Source organism: Fukomys damarensis, unplaced genomic scaffold (assembly GCF_012274545.1).
Source record: "Fukomys damarensis isolate Sample0158 unplaced genomic scaffold, DMR_v1.0_HiC HiC_scaffold_18, whole genome shotgun sequence".
In the NCBI taxonomy this organism is placed as follows: domain Eukaryota; kingdom Metazoa; phylum Chordata; class Mammalia; order Rodentia; family Bathyergidae; genus Fukomys; species Fukomys damarensis.
The window spans coordinates 28,889,467-28,912,342 of NW_022900930.1; the positions used below are offsets into that span (position 1 = coordinate 28,889,467).

At 33.4% G+C, this 22,876-nt stretch overlaps 1 protein-coding gene and 1 pseudogene across 1 annotated transcript in view; one reads left to right on the forward strand and one right to left on the reverse strand.

Annotated features, from left to right (window-relative positions):
- Vegfc (vascular endothelial growth factor C) overlaps positions 1-22,876 on the forward strand; it is a 41,581-nt gene that overhangs the window by 17,869 nt on the left and 836 nt on the right. Inside the window, exons 4-6 of the mRNA XM_033765552.1 lie at positions 3,263-3,414; positions 19,238-19,344; positions 19,611-19,935. Coding sequence (XP_033621443.1) covers positions 3,263-3,414; positions 19,238-19,344; positions 19,611-19,935 — 584 coding nt within the window. The remainder of the gene's footprint in view (positions 1-3,262; positions 3,415-19,237; positions 19,345-19,610; positions 19,936-22,876) is intronic.
- On the reverse strand, positions 17,485-17,900 carry LOC104866066 (annotated as a pseudogene).

Below are 22,876 nucleotides of genomic sequence, written 5' to 3' on the forward strand. Positions count from 1 at the left end.
TGATGTTGCCAAGGGTCAGAGGTGGTAAAACATCAACTCTTCTAGATAGCTGTTATCTGAAATAGTGATTTATCCTTCACTGTCAGGATCTGTGCATGCGAAACCATGCCGAATCTTGCAGCGATCACAGTCATTCTATAAGCAACAACATTCCTGGTGGCCTGAGCTATCCCATATGAGTCTTACTCTCCAGTCCCATGAGGCCTCTCTTACTCCTCCATTCCTTCTCCTCTGCTCCTGTTGCTCCTGCCCAGCCACACCCCTCTAGCTTCTGCTGGGACACTTATCTCTAATCAACTTTTACTGTACTTGATAGCATAGAAACACTTGACCTTATGATCACACACACTTTTTTGAAGCTTTCTTCTCTTTCTTTTGCTTCTTTTGTCCTAAAAATACTTTCTTCTGGGTTTCATCCCCATGTTTGTTGGTCCCTTTTCAATCCTTAAATTTTCCTGCTTTCCAGGTTTCTATTTTTGGACATTTTCTATTTTCATTCCAAATGTTCTAAGAATCTCATCAGTGTCCAACATTTTATAGTTTAGATACTTATGACTTTTATATGGCTCTCCTTGAGCTCTGGACACATCTGACTATTAGATATAAAATATTGTGCTTTTGTTTGCTGACCTGTATAACTTCCTGACATTCACACTATGTCAGTGTATAATTACCTCTAACAATAAATTATATAAATAGGAAAATTAAGGTCTGGGTAGGTGGCTCTGAAGGAGAGTTCTTGCCTAGCATGTGCAAGACCCTGAGTTCTATCCCTAGTAGCACAAAACAAGAGGGAGGAAGGAGAGGGAGAAGGAAAAAGGAAGAGAGAGGGAGGAAGGAGGAGACAGAGGGAGAGGGACAGAGATTTATTTAAAAATTATTATATATCACTGTATATCTTCTATTGCTAATTCTTAATATAGATCCTCTAAGAAATAGAAATTTTGTAGTATATTTGGATCTTGCAAAAACTCTGTTATTAAATAGTTATTTATAGTGTAAAGGATTTCTATCATTTCACCTAATGAAAAGTTTTATACAAGCAGCATAAACAAACATCTTTAGAAGAACTAATAGAAATCATAACTCTGACATATGAGGAGTCATACTTTGGGGTTATCTTTGTAGGAGTGACAGTATTCTGGAAAATAGCTAGAATGTGGAAAATTTATGCAAATAATGTAAACTTCTGTATGGCTAACATTATACATTTCATACATATTAGGTTATATAACATTCATAACAATCCCACAGAGAGATGTACCACATTATTCTGTTTATTGAAAGAAAAATCCAGCTAAGAGAGGTTAAATCACTTTTTCAAGTTCATATAACTTACAGGAGAGAAAGCTAAAAAAACTGCTTTGTCTGGATCATGTTCTCATTTGTCCTTATGGTAATAAAATAGCTGCATATTTGAATGAAGATAAAATGAAAACATTTCAAATGATTATAAAGTATATCTTATAATTTAGATGTTTTCTTTTTATTAGATTTATATTTACTATGTAAAAGCAAAAATCATGTATATTAAGTGTGTAATGTGATGTTTTGATACATTGTATAATCCAGTGAAACATAGCTATCTCATGAAGTGATTATTCTTTCTCGCAAAAACATTCAAAACCTTTCTTCTAGCTTGCTGAGACATCCAATACATAATCACTCTCTATAATCATTGTACTATGTAGTAACACACCAGAACTTCTTACTTCTATCTAACTGCATCTGTGTGCCCAGTGATTAACCTTTCTCTGTTCTTCCTTTTTCTCTACCCTCCCCAGCCTGTACTAGCCACCATTCTATCCTTAATATCTGTGAGGTCAGCTTTCATATTCTACACATGTGTGACACACCAGGGACGACTTGTTCTACTCCTAACTCATTTCACCTAACATGATTTCCAGTGTTATCCATTGTTGAAAATGACAGTGTTTCATTTTTTTTTGTTCCTATTTTTGCAAATGGGAAATATGTGTTATTAACTTGAATTTCTGGGAAAATATCTATCAAATTTAACACATAAATAATTTCTTATTAAAATTCCTTGTAAAAACCTCTCTGTTGGTGTGGCAAAATTGGCAACTGCTTCTATCCCGTCAGTATTTTTGATGATCTTAAGCCAATGGCATGCAGCTCTAGCACATGGCCAAATTTCAAGGCTCTGGAGTGTATCATGCCTTTTAGCACAGCTCACATTGCCACAGGGTACCCAGTAATACCTGACTCAGTTATTATTGAGTTACTACAAATTTATCTTCTCAAGCAGTTAATGCACAGGATTTCACTTTTACTATTTTTACTGGTGATATTTTAGAGGTTAACCTGAGGACTGTAAATCCACCTAATTTTACTTGATCAGAAATTTGTGTTTAATTTGAAACATTATTTTATGGAGAGCAACTCAGTTTCTGCATAAATAAAGTACTCAGCATGAAACTTTAGTTAAACTAAATTTTAAGACTCTAATACAGAATCATAAAAATGTCCAACCTTATTTTAAGCTCATTTTCATAACACCTTGTTAGGATTGCAAAAACATAGCTTCATGTATAAAATAATCATTATGTTTGTTTTTTAAATATAATAAATTCATGAGACATCTGAAACGTGTAGAAAACTCCTTTAAGGACTGAGAATGTAGCTCAGTCATGCCATGCCTGTCTAACAAGCGCAAGGTTCTGAGTTCAATCCCCAGTACCAAAAAAAAAGAAAACTTCTTTGAGAAAGAAGTGTAATTTGGATGAAACTTAATTTTACATCTATGAAATTTATACCCATAAATTTAGTTCTCATAAAATAGGACTTAACCAAGCATTTCTAGGTTACATGACCAGTAGCTTTGCTATTAAATCACAAATATGTTTGTAAACATAAGTGCCACTTTTTAAATCCCTATATAATTTAAACTTTGGAATTAAGTAATCTAGGATTCTAAAACAATTACTTTTCCTTGAACACATTGATATGTCACATCTCTGCTGTGTAATTGTGTAATTGTTAGTTGCTTATCATAATTCTAATATATTTCAGAAGTAGTGATGTAAGATAATTATATGATAATTATTTTGATTAGAGATACTGTTTAGGAGCAGTTTTTACTTTGTAATCATACCAAAGAGTAGTGTCCTGAGTATGTTTTGCAGCCCTACATAATCTTAAAGAGCTAATCTCACTCTTTTTGGACTCCAACATTTATCATAAAAGTGCTTTATAGAATCTATGTAATTTTTTTTTCTTCTTTTTTGTCCCTTCTTTGTAGTTGTTTGAAATTACAGTGCCTCTCTCTCAAGGCCCCAAACCAGTAACAGTCAGTTTTGCCAATCACACCTCCTGCCGATGCATGTCTAAACTGGATGTTTACAGACAAGTTCACTCAATTATTAGACGTTCCCTGCCAGCAGCATTGCCACAGTGAGTATGAATTAAATGTACCTTTTTTTGCCTTCTTTGCTAATATAAAATTATTTTAAAGTATACACAAGTTTATTAAAAGAAGTTTTGTGAAATTTGCTATGCTTTGCATCAAATACAAGACAAATATTTATGGTACAATAAGATTAAACCAAAACAGGGAAGCCCGTTTTCTAATGAAGTAACTCACAATATAAAGAAAACAGCTCTACAGAATAACACAGTGCACTAGTTTATGCTATGAGTAAGGTATCCTAACATTCATAAAATCAGTTTTGCTAACTCATAAATTATGTGAAAGTTTCACACACTTAACACTTGATAAGATTTTATTAAAAACCAAAAAAATAACTATAAACAAATAAATTTATATCTATTAGCATTCAGTTGACTTTCTTATACTTTCATGTCTTTCCTATAATTTCTTACATATAATTGCATTTTAATATAATTGAAGTTAGAAAGATAGATGCATGTAAACCTGTTTCTTATTTCATCTAAAACTGGATGTTGAGTAGTACTTAATTACTTGAACATTTTGTTCTGTTGCTATTACTAAAAATTAACATTCAGACTATCATTTTTTTATTCAAGTTGTCTTCCTATTTTTTTTAATTTGGCAAATACCAGAAATTGATCATCAAGAAGAAAGTGAAGAGAGCGTTATATCCTCATCCTGTGAAAAGTTTATACTGAATCAATGTGCAATGAAATATGAGCCTAGGAAATTTCTACCCCAAAATAGGGATTTTGCTCTTGTTTTTAGGATTTCCAGTGAATAGTAATATCCAGTTATTATATAACTCCAACATTTATTTTTTTAAATATAAAAAGTTGACAGAGAAACATATGTATTACAAAAATTTAAGGAAATATCCCATTTTGGGCTAGTGCACTATAAAGATAAAATGCCAGTAATGTTCTTCCCCACTGAATTTTTTTGCACTACTCTACTTAGAGTGGCAAGTGAGAGGCCCTGTCTAGAGACAGCGTAGGCACAGTTTCATGACTGGAGTCCTAAGAGTTTGATTTCCTTTCTCAGTCCTGTTTCTCTTGGCAACTCATTCATTCTGAGAACTTTAGCCATTGTCTATGTGCTCATGATTTCCTAAATTACATTGGAAGATCTGACCACAGTCTTCACCTCTACTGCCAGCACTTTATCTAAATTGTCTTACATTGCTATGTAATTATATTAGATCTAACTGCAAAACCAAACATTTATCAAGTCCTTTTAATTTTTCCACTATTCACAGCAGTATTGTCTCTTATTCTTTTAGACCTTTGAATCACACAGTTACATTCATTGCTTCTTCTTTAGTCCCACCAAAACATGACTGGTTATTTTGGGAGAAGGACAGATATCTATTCCCACCTAAACATGTAGTTCATCTCCATCACTTTCATGCACTTTACTCCATGTGCATGCTTGAATTAATGCAGTGGTGTCATTACAGTTTTCTAGTATCAGATCTTTCCCTCACTCCTATATAATGTCATAAGTAAACTTTAAATGTTTCATTTCATTCATCTGACTAGAAAATATCTGTCAACTGTTCAAAAACTTTAGCCTAAATCTTTCACCAATGTGTTTCTATTAATGGCCTCTCTTCCTTGTTTTGTATCTCATTATTCACCAAGTCTGTATTTCACAAAATCTGATTACCTGAATATCACACTCATTTCCTGCTCTGTATCTTGTTTCTATTCTGTCCTGGCTTGAAAAAATTTCTCTGCCTTTCCAAAGCCTTATCTGTTTCTCAGAGCTCAGGCGAAGGTCTTTCTTCTGCATTTATCTAGTCAAAATATCACAGTGACCTTTGCTCTTTAAAACCTGCAGCAGTTACTGGATTTGTAATATGCCTTTATATGGCTTCATTGGGGGCTATAAAATGGCCTGTGAAACTGGATTGTGAGAGTGTTCCAGGGAGTTTAATATACTCCATAATATCTAACTAAAAGTTCTCAAAAATAATCCATCCATTGCACTGTTCTTGGCCTTTTATTTACATCTCACTTAGTCTTCACCAAAATATTCTGTGAGGTCAGTAATACTTGTCTTATTTTATAAATTAAGCAAACAGTAAGTACAAAGTTCTCTGGAGTACTCAATAAAATCCTGAGCCCTTTATGCAATCCTTAGCATAGTATCTGGCATCCAAAAGTCAGTCAGTCACTAAAGAAAAAACTTATTATTGTTAAGATCCAAGTCTGATTTAGATCTTTGATTCATTTTTTTAACATTTTCTGTACCACTGAATACAATAAGAAATATGTTATATTCCAACCAATATATAATAAAGGTATACTTATACATATAATGTATCTTACATAACATATATAGTTTTAAAATAACATAGTTTTTTAGATATGACTTTACATGTTGTCATATATGAGTATAAAATAAAGCAATATCATTGGAAAATAATTTCCCTTATTATACTACTGTTCAACCTTTTCATTAGTCCTTGCCAAGGATTCATTCATAGGTACTTTTGCTACTCACTCCCATCATGAAATTTTAATGACACAGATAGTAATGTATATCTATCTCTTTATGTACTACTTGCATATTTGAGCTTTATAGATACCAATAAAATATAAAGTTTCCTTTTTATTCAATATAGGGTTAAAATGACAAAATAAAACTATAAGTTAAAAGTTAAACTGAAAACTTTAAACCTAAGGTGTACTAATGAACCCCTATAATCCCACCACACTGAGGGTGGGTCATAAGGATTACAAATTGGAGCATGACCTGGCCAAGTCAGAGACACATGTAGCAATACACCATCTCAAAATACAAGATAAAAAATGGGCTAAGGATGTAGCTTAGACAAAGTTCTTGAGTTCAATCCTCAATACTTCAAAAAAAATTAACAATTCACAGAAATTTATAACCTTTTTACTGAGAAATAAAATGTTATGGTAATAAATGGTAATGTTACATGCACAAACTACCATTTGATATAAATATATAGCAATGAAAATATAAAGATTGTTACATGCCCACAATCATTATTTTACCATCAAAAGTAAAATGATTTTTAAATCATTATTTTTTATTTTATTGGTACATTTTAGATATGCACAATGATAACATTCATCATAAAGAATTTGTACCTGTACTTATTATCTCTTGGTTCTTCTTTTTTCCCGAATCTCCTTCCCTCTCTTCAACTCCTCCCGATTTTTAAAATAATCATTTAAAAAATTTAGAGAATTTAAAGTGTAACTCTGCTGGATATGAGAGTACTACTATTAACTTTAGCTGATGGATATTGAGTCAGATGTTATCAACTTTGACATAATGATTGTATGCAGTGTTTGACATAATGATTGTATGCATAGATTTGTAGGATTAATAATAAAATGTGAATAATTTTTATTTAATTATTTAATTATCTGTGTTCAAGTCACACTCAAAAACACCAAGGGCCCAGCATACGAAGTATCCACACAGCAAACAGGCACAGCCAGAGCACTAATAGGTACCTCCCACTGCATGATTTTAAGATTTCAAAGTCAAGAATGTGCTCCTGCCACACCCATCTATTCACCAGAATTTCTGCACATCCTCTGGAGATCTCCTGATACCTGTGCTGCTTGTATAATAGCTAATAAAATCTAATAAAAGTTAAGTAATAAGGAATAAGATTTCCTTGGGTTTTGAAAGGCTAAAATTCATTGTAATAATCATGATTTTCATCTCCCTACACTCAGCTTTTGTCCTCTTAGAGATGATATTATTTCCATTATAAGTGAGTGATTTATTACATATAATTCACCTAAATATTTTTATTTTCAATTCTGTTTCTCTTCTCTACAATGTTGGTCTTTATCCAGTTGTGAGTTAAACCTGCAAATTAGTAAAAAGATCTACCATAATGACATTATATATGCATGACTGATGAATAGCTATGGTAAAACTCCTAACCTTGCTTAAGAAGAGAAACACTCACCACAAATGCTAAAATTAAAGAGAAACAGAAAAAAATTGTGGGAAATGATGTGGTATAACTAAAACTCATATAATTATTGATAAGAATATATTAATGTTCAACCATTTTTCAAAACAGTTTGGCAAATGCAAATGAATTTAACACGTATTTAAATTGTGATCCATAAAGTGCCCTCCTAAGTAAGAATAAAGTACGTACATACACACTTTCACACAATAACTTGTATCCAAACCTTCAGTAACCAATAACTGGAAACAACTGAATGTCCATGAAGATAAATAGATAAACAAAGTGTAGCATGTCTTTAGAACATTTAACCCTTTCCTTGTTTTTGGTGGATATGGGAGGGTTCCCAGAACTCTTGTATAGAGTTTGAAGTTTCATCCAGATGGGCCAGATTCCTAGTTCTGTTCCATTCTTGGCTCTTATCATTCATTGTCAGGGAGAAGACAAAATATGCCTCTTCAAATGTATGGTATCTCATTTATGATGAAATTAAAAAGGTAACCAGTCATTTGTTTTGCATCATTTATGAAGTAAAGTTAAATAATTAAGAGTTCAAAGGAGTCATAAGTCAACAAAGTATTAATTGAGTCACTAAAATAGACAAAGAATGTTTTTGGTGAGAGAGAACAGAGATGAATCTGGCTGGCTCTAACCTCCAATCACTCTCAGTCAAAGAAAAGAATTATGTATCATGTTATTATTATTGTACTTCATTTTGCTATATGTTACTAAGTACCAAGCACACACTGTGCTGTGTCTAGTAAGAGCCCTTCAGGTTGCTTCCTTCATGACAATATGTGACAGAGCAGGGTGAAGAGTGCGACTTCCTGTTTTGAAAATTAATTCCCAGATTTCCAGCTTTTCTGGCTTTTGTTAGTTTTTAAAACTTGCTTATGACTATCTATGAAATGATCTATAAGTAAAAATATCAAATATAACATAATATAGTATAACATGTCTTAATCTTTCATAATGTATTCAGTAATATGCTCTAATAGATATTATCTAAGAGTGTAGAACATCATAATATATAAATACTAACAACGCCTAATCATAGACATGATATTCTAATCAGTAATCCATATGCATATTTGTATAGTGTGTGACATTCAATAAGCGTTCTAGTTGCTATTGTTACTAATATTTTACAGACGAGAAATTTGTGTCTTAAACCTGATAATGTGTATAGTGCTAATCAGCTAAAGATTGCCAACAACAGATACAATTTCAGGACCTTCTATTCTGGAAACCAGTGCTCTTCCCTTGCTATCAAATGGCATTTTTGGTATTTACAGCAAAACATTCAGATCTCAGTATCAGTATCGGTATGATATAGCAAAGAATTTCATCAATTCCAGAGATAGCAGTGATTATTACTAATTGAGTAGTCAGGTATTAATATACTTATGGTAGTTTCACAGATTATTTATTTCTTTCCAATTATTTCCTCTCACATTTTTCTTTAAATTGAACTCTGTGGTTGTCCTTGACCACCTTTTTATAACAAGAACTATTAGTAAATAAGCAGCAATACCCAATATTTGTCAGATATTTATATCCAGTCTTTTGTCTGTATAACATTCTACTAGAAAATATGGAGTATCTAAAAATAAAAAATGTATTTATTTCCCTAATTAGAGGAATTCATGTGTGAGAGTACAAACACTTATATTTCTAATATAAGAAGTATATAATACACTATATTGGGTTTCCCTCATTCAGCTATTTTTGTAAGCCTACTAGGAACCAATAATACACTAAGCTATTGAAATGGAAAGTAGGAAAGATTGCTAAGTAGTCCCACACACAAATGAACAGTGCAAATGCACAGAAATGGGCATGGAAATTGAAGAATCCTGGATACATAATGTGTGTGAGTTGAAGAAGGTGTATATGGGTCCAGAGTGGTCTAATTCTCCAGAGAACGCTAAAATACACAGAAGGGTATAGTATCTGCACTTTTGTATTTTTGAATGAGCGGCCCTGGTGGCATAATATGTAGATTCCTATTTACACAGGAGAAACTGAATCAGAGTGTTAATTTCCCCAGGCACACAACTAAAAAAGTAGCAAAGCAGAAATTCAAACCAACTTTGTTTAACTGTAATTCATTTCTTTAAGTATGTAGTCATTACTGCGCTTAAAACTTTAACATGTTTGAAAAACTCAAACATATAGGAAAGGGCAAAAACAAAAGAAAATTTGAAATTGAACAAATATTGTCATATTTTCTTAAGGTACAACCCAAAGCCCCAGTAGTCATTCTTCATTCTCCATTTGCAGAGGTAATCACCGTTCTGAAAATTAGACTCATTCTTGATTTTCTTTGTTTATGGCATGTGGATGTATTAGGTTATCACCAGAGATTATATAGTATGGGTTTCTGTACTTGAAATTTTATATTAAAGTGCTGACAGAGCTTTCTTCTCTTGACATTATGTTTTAGAAACATAATCATACTGCCGTCCATAAACCTATTTCATTTAGTAGCTATTGATTGATACACAATTGAATAAATATTTTCAAGTTTCTCTACTATGACAGTATGCTGTGGGGAAGTCAGTATAGGACAGATCAGAAAGAGTGCAAAGGAGAGGAGAGGAGAGGAGAGAGAGAGAGAGAGAGAGAGAGACACAGAGAGAGAGAGAAAGACACAGAGACAGAGAGAGAGAGAGAGAGAGAGAGAGAGAGAGAGATCACATAGAGACCTAAGTGTTCTGAGGTTAACAGTGGTAAGTTTATTGACTGGTTAATTAGGTAGCATGGACTATCCCAATAGATAGAAAACAGTACATTGTGAAGACAAGTAATATACTACAAGTAATAATTTAATTGGGTTTTAATCTGTGAAATGAGTAGTATATTAAGTTTAAAAAAATGACAAAAGCTATACCTCAGAAGCTAAGCTCCTGTGGAGTTCACTGTTTTTGTAGAAAGACTGCTGTAGCACTAGAAATTTTGTCAGAAGAATAAGAAAACAAAGTTCAGCATAACCAAGGTTTCTTGGATTGTTCTTAATGCATATAAAAGGAGAAGGTACATATTATTAGTTCAGCTGATAAAGAAGCTACCTCAGTCTTTGGGGGACAATCATATTCTTGAGAAAGATGAAAAAAAAGTTTAAAAGATTATAGAAATAGATAATAGATAAACTAGACCTGAGGGCTAATTAGTGTTTTTATTGTTAACTGTTTTCAGTTTTTAGAAAAATGTTGGCAGTATTTACTAAATACTAAAAAAACCCCACATTTGCTTATGAGATATTCCACTTACTGAGGCTGAAGTAAAATTTCATTCTTGTAAGACTCTCTTTTCCAAAGGGGAAACATGAATTTATAGCCCAGGTAATCTTTGATTTGGAACTTGAGTGCTGTCTGTTATTAATCAATAAATAACAGATCATCAGTCCAAATTCTAAGAAACTTGGGGATCCATGAGTTTTCCTTTCTTCCAACTTTAATTCCCGTTGATTCACCTTTAATTTGAAGATCATATTTTGTTGCTTTTAAAAATATAAATAAATAGTATAACATGATAAAATAAGCTTACTAAGTTATATAAGGGCACAAATGTAGATACTATAACTGTCAATTAAATCCGAACAGAGTCTGTATCAATTGATCAAAAACTAGTCTCCCCCTAGCATTTTAAAATATATATTTTATTCTTCTTTGAAAATATCTTCTTTGAAAGTTTAAAAGCTTGTGTCCTTAATGCAATTATGTTTGAAATCTTAATTCATGTATCTGTTCGTGTTCTTTTCCACAAAGCTCATTTTGTAAACACTATCAAACACCTTCAAATGAACACTTATTGATATATCAATTTATCAATAAATCTCAGACAAGCAATTTCAGATCCTGGAGCATTATCTTTTTTTTTTCTAAAGACAGACTATGCTATAAACTGTCCCTACTGTTGTGCTGTGTGGTTTCTATCTCGTAAAGATGCTTGATTACTGGGAGCAAAAACAGCAAATTGTAAATCACCAAGATGATTCCCTCAGTACCTTTCTGTGTTCTTGCTGTGTCTGTGGTGCTTCTCTCAAAGGTAGTGGCTGCTGGATAAAAGATCCTTGTAAACAAAACTGAATATTAAGTTCTAACAAAATAAATGTCATCATTAGATCAGTTCAACCATTCACTTTCAGAAAATGTTGAAGATTTCATTTCAAAAGCAATTTTAGGATTACAGAAAAAATTGTGCAGAAAATCACTTACTCTCATGTATATCCTTATACTCTTCTGTTGTCATCTTATTGTCATTGTCATGGTTCTCATTTTGTTTTTGTTTTTTTAATGAATTCTGGTTATGTTGAGGTAATGAGATCACTTCTTGTTGATGGGCATTTTTGAGAATTTCAGGTTATTTACTTTTGTGAATTCTCTAGTCTGGTTCTGGTAGGTTGAGTTAAATATAGAAATAAGCACTGACAGCCTTATAAAATAATTATGAAATTGTTTCAACCTTCTAACACACTCTAAACCTTGTATGTCTACACAAATTAAAAAATAAGTACAAGAGCAAAGTGTAGTCCTCAGTACCTTTCCATGACTTGTTCCCCTGTGCCCATTTGTGATAGCCATTCACTTAAATATCAGGTCAAGTAGTCCTCTACTTAGTCAGTCGCCCGAGACATAGCATGAGTCTTGCTTTATGTCCAAGTTTTTGGTTGAGCTTTTGTAAATGCAGATTACTAGATTCCAACAGTCACATACATTCATACAAAAGGAAAAGATGAACTGTATCAGTCTGTTTTTTAAAGATTACAACTGTTTTATGTCTTTCAAATATTAGACCTGAAAAAATGTATCAAACTCTTGGAATTTTTATCAGTGAGCCCGGCCTACCATTGCTTCTTTGATGTCCTAGGAAGCCCAACTCTGTCCACCATTCTTCCTGTCAGTAGGCAATGGAACACAGGCAATAATCCACATGAGCATGAATTCACATGAAATTAGTAAAATTTAATACAAAAATGATATGTGAATGTATTTCTGATATCCATGTATAATACTGAAAAATTTACTTAATGATATAAAGACAAAGGCCATTTTTCTTGCTATTCTCCTCCTCCTTCTGTCTTCTCCCCTTCCTCTTCATCCTCAACTTTCTTCAGTGTGTGTGTGTGTGTGTGTGTGTGTGTGTGTGTGTGTGTGTATTGACCTAACCCAGGGCCTCACATATGCTAGGCACTGATTACATGCTCTACCAATAAGCTATGCCCCTAACCCTAAAAGCCACTTTTACTTAACCATGTACCATTTACTGTTAACCATTCTTGCAAAAATTTGAACAAGTCAACATATGTGTAGACATTAAAATGTGTTCAAAGGCTATGCATAATGAACTCAAGATGAACCAGACAATCCAAAGACATTTGGAATGAAAGTATGAACATTTTACCCAGGGCTCTGTGACACTGAGAAAACCAGCTACGCTTCAGTCAGTAGTGTCAAACAAAAAAGATCAGAATCTTTATATGTTTGAATTTAAGATAACCACAACAGTTGATATTTAGGAAATAAAAGCCCCATTTTTGTATTTATCAAAATTATTAATGTAGCCGAGGTTCCTTTCCTTGTTTTCTTGATAAAGTACAGATCATCTTAGTGGATATCTTAGTGAGTTAATCTGAAGACGCTCTGAAAGATAGTGTGATTGCTCATAATATCTGCTTTCAGTGATGGATTTCACTAATGTTAATGGATCATGCTCCACATTTTGTAAAACCTAGGGAAGATAGCCACTTGGGGGTCATCACTGTGGATTATAGATGACACCTGGTCAGTAAAATTTTAACCTGCTGTGAGTTGTTGTAAAAAGGTCTTACAAAAAGCGGTGACAAGAGTATCTGATTTATATCACATTTTATATTTAATTTACTCTGAAAAGTCAAGAAGGACTATAGGTAGAATTTGTATTAAATTAATGCTATCATTCATTTGACTGAATTATGGAATATGTTAGATAATTAGTAAGTAGATCAATAAAGAGTTGAACATAAATCAAAGCTTAGTTAAATATTTTTTCAATTAAAAGCATATTATAAGGATCCTACCATTTGCAACAATATGGATGAACATCATGCTACCTAAAGTTTGGCCAGACACAGAAAGATAAATATTGTATTGTCTCACTTATATGTGAAATAAAAAGGGAGGGGAACCGCATAGAATAAGACTGGCTACCAAGTTCTAAGGAGTAGAGAAACAGGGAAATGTTGATCACAGTGTCCAAATTTGCAATTAGCTACAAGATGAATAAGCTATGGAGTTCTGTACTCATTACAGGTGCAACTGTAGGAAATCATAGTGTATTGATGTTAAAATTTGCTAAAGTAGATCTTATTGTTCTCACCACACCCAGGTAACTGTGTGAGATGATGGATATATTAGCTAACTTGGTTGTGGCACTGTATACAAAATCACAGTGTATAGCCATATCAAAACTACACTTTGTATACCTCAAGTAGGTACAATTTTATTTGTCAAGTATATATTAATAAAGCTGAAAAATATACTAATGTAATTAATTTTGAAAAATGTGTTATAAAGATTATAGTTCTTTGAAAAAGAGTAATATTTCAACTCAATTCTAACTAATGCCAAGTTAAAAGTTCTTAGTGTGCTTTAGTTCCGTGAATGTTCATTTGAAGAGTCAAGCATATAAAAACCACAGTGCCAAAAAGAATAACAAAACTAGCACGCACAAAGTAGCCTCCTACAATGTTCAAAGTATAAGAGCTTGTAGTTATTAATGAACATTTAGATGTAAGCTAACAGGACATATTTGGAGTACATTCAGCTTTTTAAATTTTTGAAGGAAAGGCAAATGGCAAAATAAGATTTATCATTGAATACATTGTTCTCTATATTGAGAAACACACAAATTTTTAAATTCTTGTAATTTTATTTTAATGAGCAAAATCTAGTAGCTATTCAGCTAAAACCAAATGAAGTTTCAAGATAATAAAGTAATTCTTATAAACATAGCTTTGTCCTTCACAAAAATGTTGTGGTTTTACTGAGGTGCAGCAAGAAAGTTTATTTGTTTACACGAGCCTCAACATATATCTACTTTACAAATAATTGTATAACCCTCTGCCTTGAAGAAAACACTGTCTCTGAAGCAGTATGTTTAATAAGTACAGTAGGTAAACCAACTTATTTATAGAAAGTTTTAAAGTATGTATATACACATTATTTCCCTTGAATAGAAATTTCAATAGTATAAAACTTCTTTGGAAATTCAAGCATGTAGGTGATAACGTTGCGCTAAACTTTCTATGAGTTTTATTTATTATGAGGATATTTCTTTTCACTCTAAAATATTATTTCAGAAATGTTTTTCTCCCTCCCCCCTTTTTTTAACATGAGAAGTTTTAAATGTTAAGAACATGCTGCTCACTGTGAATCAAAAAGCCTCATCTAGGAATTAGAAAATGTATTCTATCTAAACGTTTCGTTAATTCAGTGGATTTCAGATTTCAACATGAAAATATGTTAATATTGATGAATAACAGTTTTTTATTTTTGACAGAACTACTACAGTCATATTTTTCAAGAAACTTAAATTGTTTTAACTATTAGAAACTAAAATATTCAGTTCCTTTTGAGCAAGCTATAATAAGTCATTGATATAAATTTTGTATTGCCAAAAACATTTCAGGTATAATTAAAAATGTTGTTCTGGCATTCATATTTTTACTTAAAATAACTATGCAAATAAAAAAGGCCTCTATAACCCCATCATGTAAAGTCGTTATTTAATACTATAAAACTAGACACCTTGCTCTTTTGTATAACACGGTCAAAAATAGATTCCTACATTTGTCTATACACGTTTTATACTTTTGAATTTATATAGTTAATGTTGAAACATTAAAAAAGAAACTTCAGTATTTTTTTCAAACTGCACAAGATACCAAAAAGCAATTTATTTAATTAGGACAGAAGATTTTGTACACATAGCTGTAAGCATGGACAGATTAACAGATATTCCTGAGGTAGACGGTCTCATCATTCTGCAGTATCATTAGTAGCTGAGATGATTCTTTCACTTCTTGCCATTTACACAGCTTAGAACTGCATTCTGTTTTTTTTTTTTACACACATTAAAAACAAATATATTTGACACTGCAACAAAATATAAACACATTGGGAAACACCACACAGTTAAAGAGGAATGTATGTGTTGGGGGTTAGTGTGTGCATATTTATGGGTGTTTGTGTGCATGTGATTAAAACAAAATTTCAGAGAACGATATATATCACATACATTCTAGCGGCTTGTATTTTATTATATGCTATTCTGTTACATTAGAAAATGTATTTCCCAACTCATGTGACTGATTTCACGATCCAGTAATGAGCTGCAACCAAAGGCTGGGAAAACACAGGCGAAGGTAATGGAAGCATAAATTACATATAATACCTAAAAGAAATGTCTTTCTACTCTTACTATTACAGTATTGTGCCACCTAAAGCCAGCGTGGCAATGTGTTACTTAAACCGTGCATAGCTCAACACCGAAGCAAAATGGTTTTACTATCATTTAGAGAAGAATGATAAGAATTTCCTGCATCGGGATTATTTGAATTACTAATATAAAACTATACATAAAGTACATCATATTTGATAAAGATGATAAACTTCGGATAAGATACAAATCTTAAGCCAATGACATTCTTCTGGGACATTAATGAATACTGTCTAAATTTATCTGGAACAATATATTCGTGATTTAACCCAGAAAATGACAGGATTATGAAATGGCTTGATTTTGAGATCTAAAATTATTTGGGAGATATAACATTTTGCAGGAAATATAAAGTGAACAATGTTTAAAACAACACATTAATACTATCTGCTGTATAACAGAATGAAAAAATATTCATGTATCAAGCTTTTTTTTTTTGAAAAAAGAAATCCCAAAAATATAAATTTAAAAACTAAGAGAGATGGCACACTGGGTTATCACCAGCATGGACCAGAATAAACTTCTGAATATGCATTTTCTCATAACTTCTCTGAGACAGTCTCCCTAGGTCATTTAAGGCTAGCCTTCATCTACTGTGTAGCCCAAAGCTGACCTTGAACTGATAGTAATCCTCCTGCCTCTACTTCCTAAGTGCTGGGTTTGTAGGATGCACCCCTTGCTACTATGCCTAGCAGATTTTCTCTTAATCTGAACTCTGATAATCACTTGACTATTTTAAATTTTCAAAATTGAAAAAAAAAGGCATATAGTGTGTGCAAGATAAAGCAAATCAGTGTTTACATGAAGATTCTTAGAAGCCAAGATTTTAATGTAATTCATTAGTATTAAGTCAGAAGATTATCGAATTAAATTCTCAGTAATGTTAAATTGGATTTCAAAATAATAAACTGAATGCTTTCCCCTAATATATATACAGGAATCTCTTGCTTAATATCAGTAATCTATTTTCAAAACCATACATTGCAAGCATGTTTTTATTATTTCAAATGAGAAAAATTATAATGCAGTGTAAGCAAACCCCAAATTAGCCTATTTCCTACAAAAGTACACACACTATAATGTCCATAGAAATATAACAAAATATCTTGATCGGATCCAAAATGCTTAAACATTGCTTTGTGATCATCCAGCAGTTATTGCTATTATTATCCTACAGTTGGTTGCATGTAGTTACAGGTCCTCTTTACATGCTATGGTAGAAGATGTTAGTTTATGATTCAATGTAGCAAATAACACATCAATAAAATGTGAAAATTAAAGTAAATTCAACAGAGCACCCAGCGCTAGATTTTTTTTCCACTAAGATAATGGAGACACGATACTTGGAGATTAAAGCAGATGGTGTGGAGTGAATGTTCACAGGAAATCTTTAGATGCACCTTCACACTGAGAAGAATGCATAGAGATGCTGGGGAACTTGGAGCTGCTGTTGGCACTGCTGGTCAGGCGAGCTTTGGCAAATCCTCAGAGATGGTGGTCAAACTGAAGAAAAGTGTAGTTGCAAAATGCAGATTTGCTTATTCTGTCAAAAACATGTTCATATGATGAAAAACTGAGCTAGTTTTACATAAATACCCATTTATTATAAACTAGGGATGTATCAACTCATAGCACTTCTCCTGCCTTTCAGTTCCTTCAGTCTCCAGATGGCAGGTTTGACTGTGGCCACAGAAGTGGTTGTAGGTCCAGGCATTGCCAGACAATGTTTTCATGCAAGAACCACAGTGCCATTTCCCCACAGCCCGTCCCTGTGTCTCGGTCTTACCACAGAAGGAGCAGGTGTACTTGGCATATAGGCTTATTTTAATTTTCTTCACCATTTTCTACAAGGAGGCACAGTAGTGGGTCCCATTTTTACCAGTGATTTGATTCCAACCTTCTTGGTGCATTTGGCCTTGTGGGTGCAATCAAGACCCAAGCCCAGAGAAGACAGTGTCAGGTTGTTTTTTAAAACAAATGTGTGTCACCGCACAGTACGACTTTGTCAAACTTTTCTTCCCAACATCTAGAGCACATGACCCGTTTACACTGAAACTTTTTTAAAAAGTCTACATGTGATCCTTATATTTTGTCAAGTTGGAATGCATCTCAGCCTTCTTCCCCCACACAGTGTTGTTTACAATATTGTATTGAGATGGAGAATGAGAAAGATGCACATAATTATTTCTATTTGATATGTACACCAAGATCCATTGAAAAATGAATGACAGATTTTTATATTCTCTGTAAGTTATTAATAGCCAATAATCCTTCTACTGGTAGACATCAGTTAGGGAAGCATTCTGTGGGGTACACTGGCATTTTCAAGTTCTCCCCTTGAAAATATCTACAAGTAATGTAATCTGATTGCACTGGACACACTGATCCCAAATGATAACCTCTAATGGCATTTTTTTAAATGCCTTGAAGGAATGGTCAATTCCATGTGGAAAAAAAAATAAGATGGGCTCATGTTTGTTCATCTCAGAAAATATAGATGTAGTCAAACTAAAGGGTCATTGTACACAGGCATTAACATGAAAGGACCCAATTAATTGATAGCAAGACAGTAGGAAAATTGAAAGAGTAATCGGTGTACCTTACTGAAAACTATATATTCATAATATTCACAGAAGTAAATAAGGAATATTGAAAGGGAGGAAGATAGGAAGGGAAGAAAAAAATGAAGGAAAAAAAGGGGAGATGCAAGGTATGAAGAAAGGAAAGAATCAGATAGTAGATGGGTAAGAGAAAGAGTCAGATCAAACACACAAAATGCTTTCTTGGTACCTTTTTTGGTGGAATAGAGAGTGGTAATTTCACGTTGAGGGAGGCTTTACAGCTATGTAGATCTCTGTTTCATGACTTTTTTCTAAAGCCAAAATTTGAAGCAACTTAAATATTACTAGAACAGATTAATACAACAAATAATGGAACATTCTTTTCATGGACTACAGCCACTAGAAACAGTGGAGGAGAACTTTATGACAATGCATGTAAAGGTGCCTGTAATACATTGTTTAGTGGAAAATGGAAATTTCAGAGTAATACAAAAGGCTTTCGCCTACTTTTCATAAGCTGAAACATTTTGTGGTCACAGAAGCAAATATATTTGCTTTAAAAAGATAGAAGTCAAGAGCCATGTAAGATCATACAACTAACAGTGGTCACTTCTAGACTTAGAATTTCACAGCACATGTGGGTGGAGGTAGCTTGAGAGGGAACATTCACATTTCATTTACTAAATTCTTAGATATTTTAAAGCTTTCTTATGAGAAACCAGACATACTGATTTCTACTATATACATGAGAAGGAGATGAGCATTTATGTGCACCATTTACATATTGCTTAATCCTAGTTCTCTCTTCCAAAGGTGTCAGGCTGCCAACAAGACTTGCCCCACAAATTACATGTGGAATAATCACATCTGCAGATGCCTGGCTCAGCAAGATTTTATGTTTTCCTCAAATGCTGGAGATAGTAAGTAGAATCTTATTTTGCTCTATATATGTATATGGTCTATACATTTATTAGCACATATTTTGTGATTATTGTAAAATATTCAGAAGTCATTATTTGAGATGCCTGACTGCAAACAGGATGTCTCTTGTTTCACATTGTCATTAGTTTTATCTCCATCTAAGGGATCATGCCTAAATGGGAAGATGTTTTAAAATGTGTTTGTTTCACACCACATGCAGAACAATGTAAGGTATAGTGAAGATGTGTTTGTCTCAACTTGACAGATGGATTCCATGACATCTGTGGACCGAACAAGGAGCTGGATGGAGAGACCTGCCAGTGTGTGTGCAGAGGGGGTCTCCGACCTTCCAGTTGTGGACCCCACAAAGAACTAGACACACACTCATGCCAGTGTGTCTGTAAAAGCAAACTTTTCCCCACCTCTTGCGGAGCCAACAGAGAATTTGATGAGAACACATGCCAATGTGTGTGCAAAAGAACCTGCCCTAGAAATCAGCCACTAAATCCTTTAAAATGTGCCTGTGAATGTACAGAAAATCCACAGAAATGCTTGTTACAAGGGAAGAAATTCCAGTATCAAACATGCAGGTAAGGGATCTTCGCAATAGCATCAGTTTCTCTTACTGGAAATATAATCTCAACCAAAAGCAGTTGTCATAACCTAACAGTTGCCTGTCAGAATGAGGCCAATAAGTTTAGAAGGAAAACATGATTTTAACAAATGATAAACTACAAGATTGGATTTGCTCCTAAAAAGAAAGATAGGAGTGTGGGGGAACCAAAACCAGACCCATATTTAAGATGAACTCCAAATCCTGTCCTAGAGGCTAAGGAAATAGTGTGCTATATGAGTTAGAGGACTTGTGTAATATTTTCAAAATACATCCATGCAATCCACACCTACCTTTACCAAACATTATACTTTCAGATATAATTTAGAACTATCTGTTATAAGTACAGGCATTTCTAGTGTAAAATTTATGGGTAAAGAATAAGATGATTCCATTTGCTGCTGAATGTTATGAAATATTTACACTAAGTATTTTGTAGAATTAGAGAAATAAGTCAATATGTTATCAGAGTTATATGGGACTCATTTCTTAAGCCTTGATTTTGTTCCTTTCTTCTTCAAGGAAAAAAATGAGCTTATTGAACTTAAGGACTTTCAGTGTTATTCTCCGAATTTATTCCTCTTTTATCTCAGAAAATCAGATGAACTACTCTAAACCGTATTTGTGTTTTGGATTTTTTTGAACCACATTCTTTTGTATTGCTCAACCAGTCATTGTTTCTTGATTCTGTAACTTTAATGTCTTCAACTCCATTTCTAAAATTCTCTAATTTCTTGTTTCACTAGCATCTTAGTGCCCAGGTCTGTCTTCTGCAGAACTTCTCAGAACCTAAGTGTGTGGCACTGGGTTTTACCTTTCTTTTTTTTTTTTTTTATTGAGTTTATTGGTACATTTAGGGATACAGTACAGTTACATTCATTGTTGGGATCATGTACCTTTACATGGCAAGTCTTGATTCTCATTTTTTTCCCCTTACCTCTGCCCTCCCTTCACCCCCTCCTCCCCTCCCCATCTACAAACACTTTATTTTCATCTTTCCATTCTCTCACATTTTTTTCTTTTCCCTTTTTTGTTTACCTTTCTTTAATCTCCCATTTAGACAGACAGCTGTAGTCTGGTGCATGACCTCCATGTTGAAGTTCTAAGTAAGCCCGAAGGAGCCTCTGAGAGTTGCCACCCAGAGGATAATTTTGACTTCACGCAGGCTGACCTCTCTATCATCTGTTTTTTTACATTCTCCTCCTCTTTGTCTAACTTGAGATTGTACTTTCCTGGTGTTCACTGCATTTGCGGAACATTTGTTTTTAATCATTTTCACTATTCTTTTCATCCACGACATTTTAAAATATGGGTGGATAATATCCTTTTCAGAAGATAGACATTTATTTATTTATTCATTTACTTACTTACTTACTTACAATGTCATATTCCCATTAGTGGTCAGCATTATTTGCTAAGGTAAAGTAGAGTCTATCATTGTGTGCTCTCAATTTAGTTTATATTTCTGAAGATCTGTCTGCCCTAGCATTTTAGTTCCTATAAAAGAGCCGGTAATGAATCTCACTGATTATACTTTTTCTTCATTTGTTATTGTGGAATACCTTATAGAAATCATTATATGTGCTATTTAGAATGTTTGAGCAATAATTACAGTCCAAATCTTACTTGCATATTCCTTCACCAATTACCAAAGACTACCTAAAAAATATACTTTTAGCTGGGCAATGTGGTGCATGCTTGTAATCCCATCACTTGGGAGGCTGAGCTAGAAGGATTTCTGTGAGTTGAAGACCAGCCTAGGCTTCATAATGAATTCAAGGCCAGTCTAAACTACATAGAGAGACCCTGTTTCAATAAACCAAAATACACACACACACACACACACACACACACGACATTTCTGCATCCAGAGGGATGTACATACCAACTCTTATTAAACCGAGTAAAATCTTTGAGGGAGTCTAGTACTTAGTGAAAACCCAAAACTGTTTATATTTGACTACAGACTAACCAGCCATCAGACTTCTATAAAACTCTTTTTTAGTGATGGAAATAGCACACAGGGCTTTGCACATGCTAGGCAAGTGATCTTCCACTGAACTACATACCCAGACCTCACAGAATTAATTAATTAATTTTTAGCATATGTTTTCAATCTGTAATGATTACATTTATCTTAGGGAGTTAGTAGAAAGAATTTCTATCATTGTATTTATCTTAATAGGATACATTCTTCAATAAAGACTTTCTGTTCATTGTGTCTCTTCATATGTACACTCTACTAAGTGTATAGTTACAGATTTTCTTGTGTCAAATGGCTCAAAAGAGAAAGCTGATAGTTTGAAAATATATACTTTTCTCATTTTCTCTTGAGATTTATCTGTTCCATAATTTTGTCCACTGCTTTCATCAGCAGCTTTCACTGATCTTTGAGATTGTATCCCTTTTGAATAAAGAAATACTTGTGGGTGAATTTATATGCAAGAAGATTTTTTAAACACTAAATAGATATACTTTCTTTTCTAGAGAAGAGAGAAATGAAATTCGAAACCATATGTAGAGTTTTTTTAGTGTACTGTTAATTTCCATCCCCAGCCATCTTGCATTTTTTCCTGTATCCTTGTTTCATGTGCTAGGCTTGTTCATACTCCAGAAAGATCTTCAAAGATAGTGCCAGTTCATTGAAGTAATATGGCTCTGCCCTGTTGGAAATTAATCTTATTCCTACTGCTAGAAATTGGAAGTCTAGATTGAAAGGAAACAGATCCCCCAAGATGAGCATTGTTCCTCTCCCTCTGCCCAGACCCCGTTTCACAGGAAGTCCAAGTGGAGAAGGGAGAGTCACCTACTATCACGCAACCAGCTGTCAAGTAGAAATACAAGAGTTTGGGCAGGACTGCTTATTGAGGACCACAGACCTGCCAAGATGGCTGGTTTTAATTGCTTGAAAGTCTGGG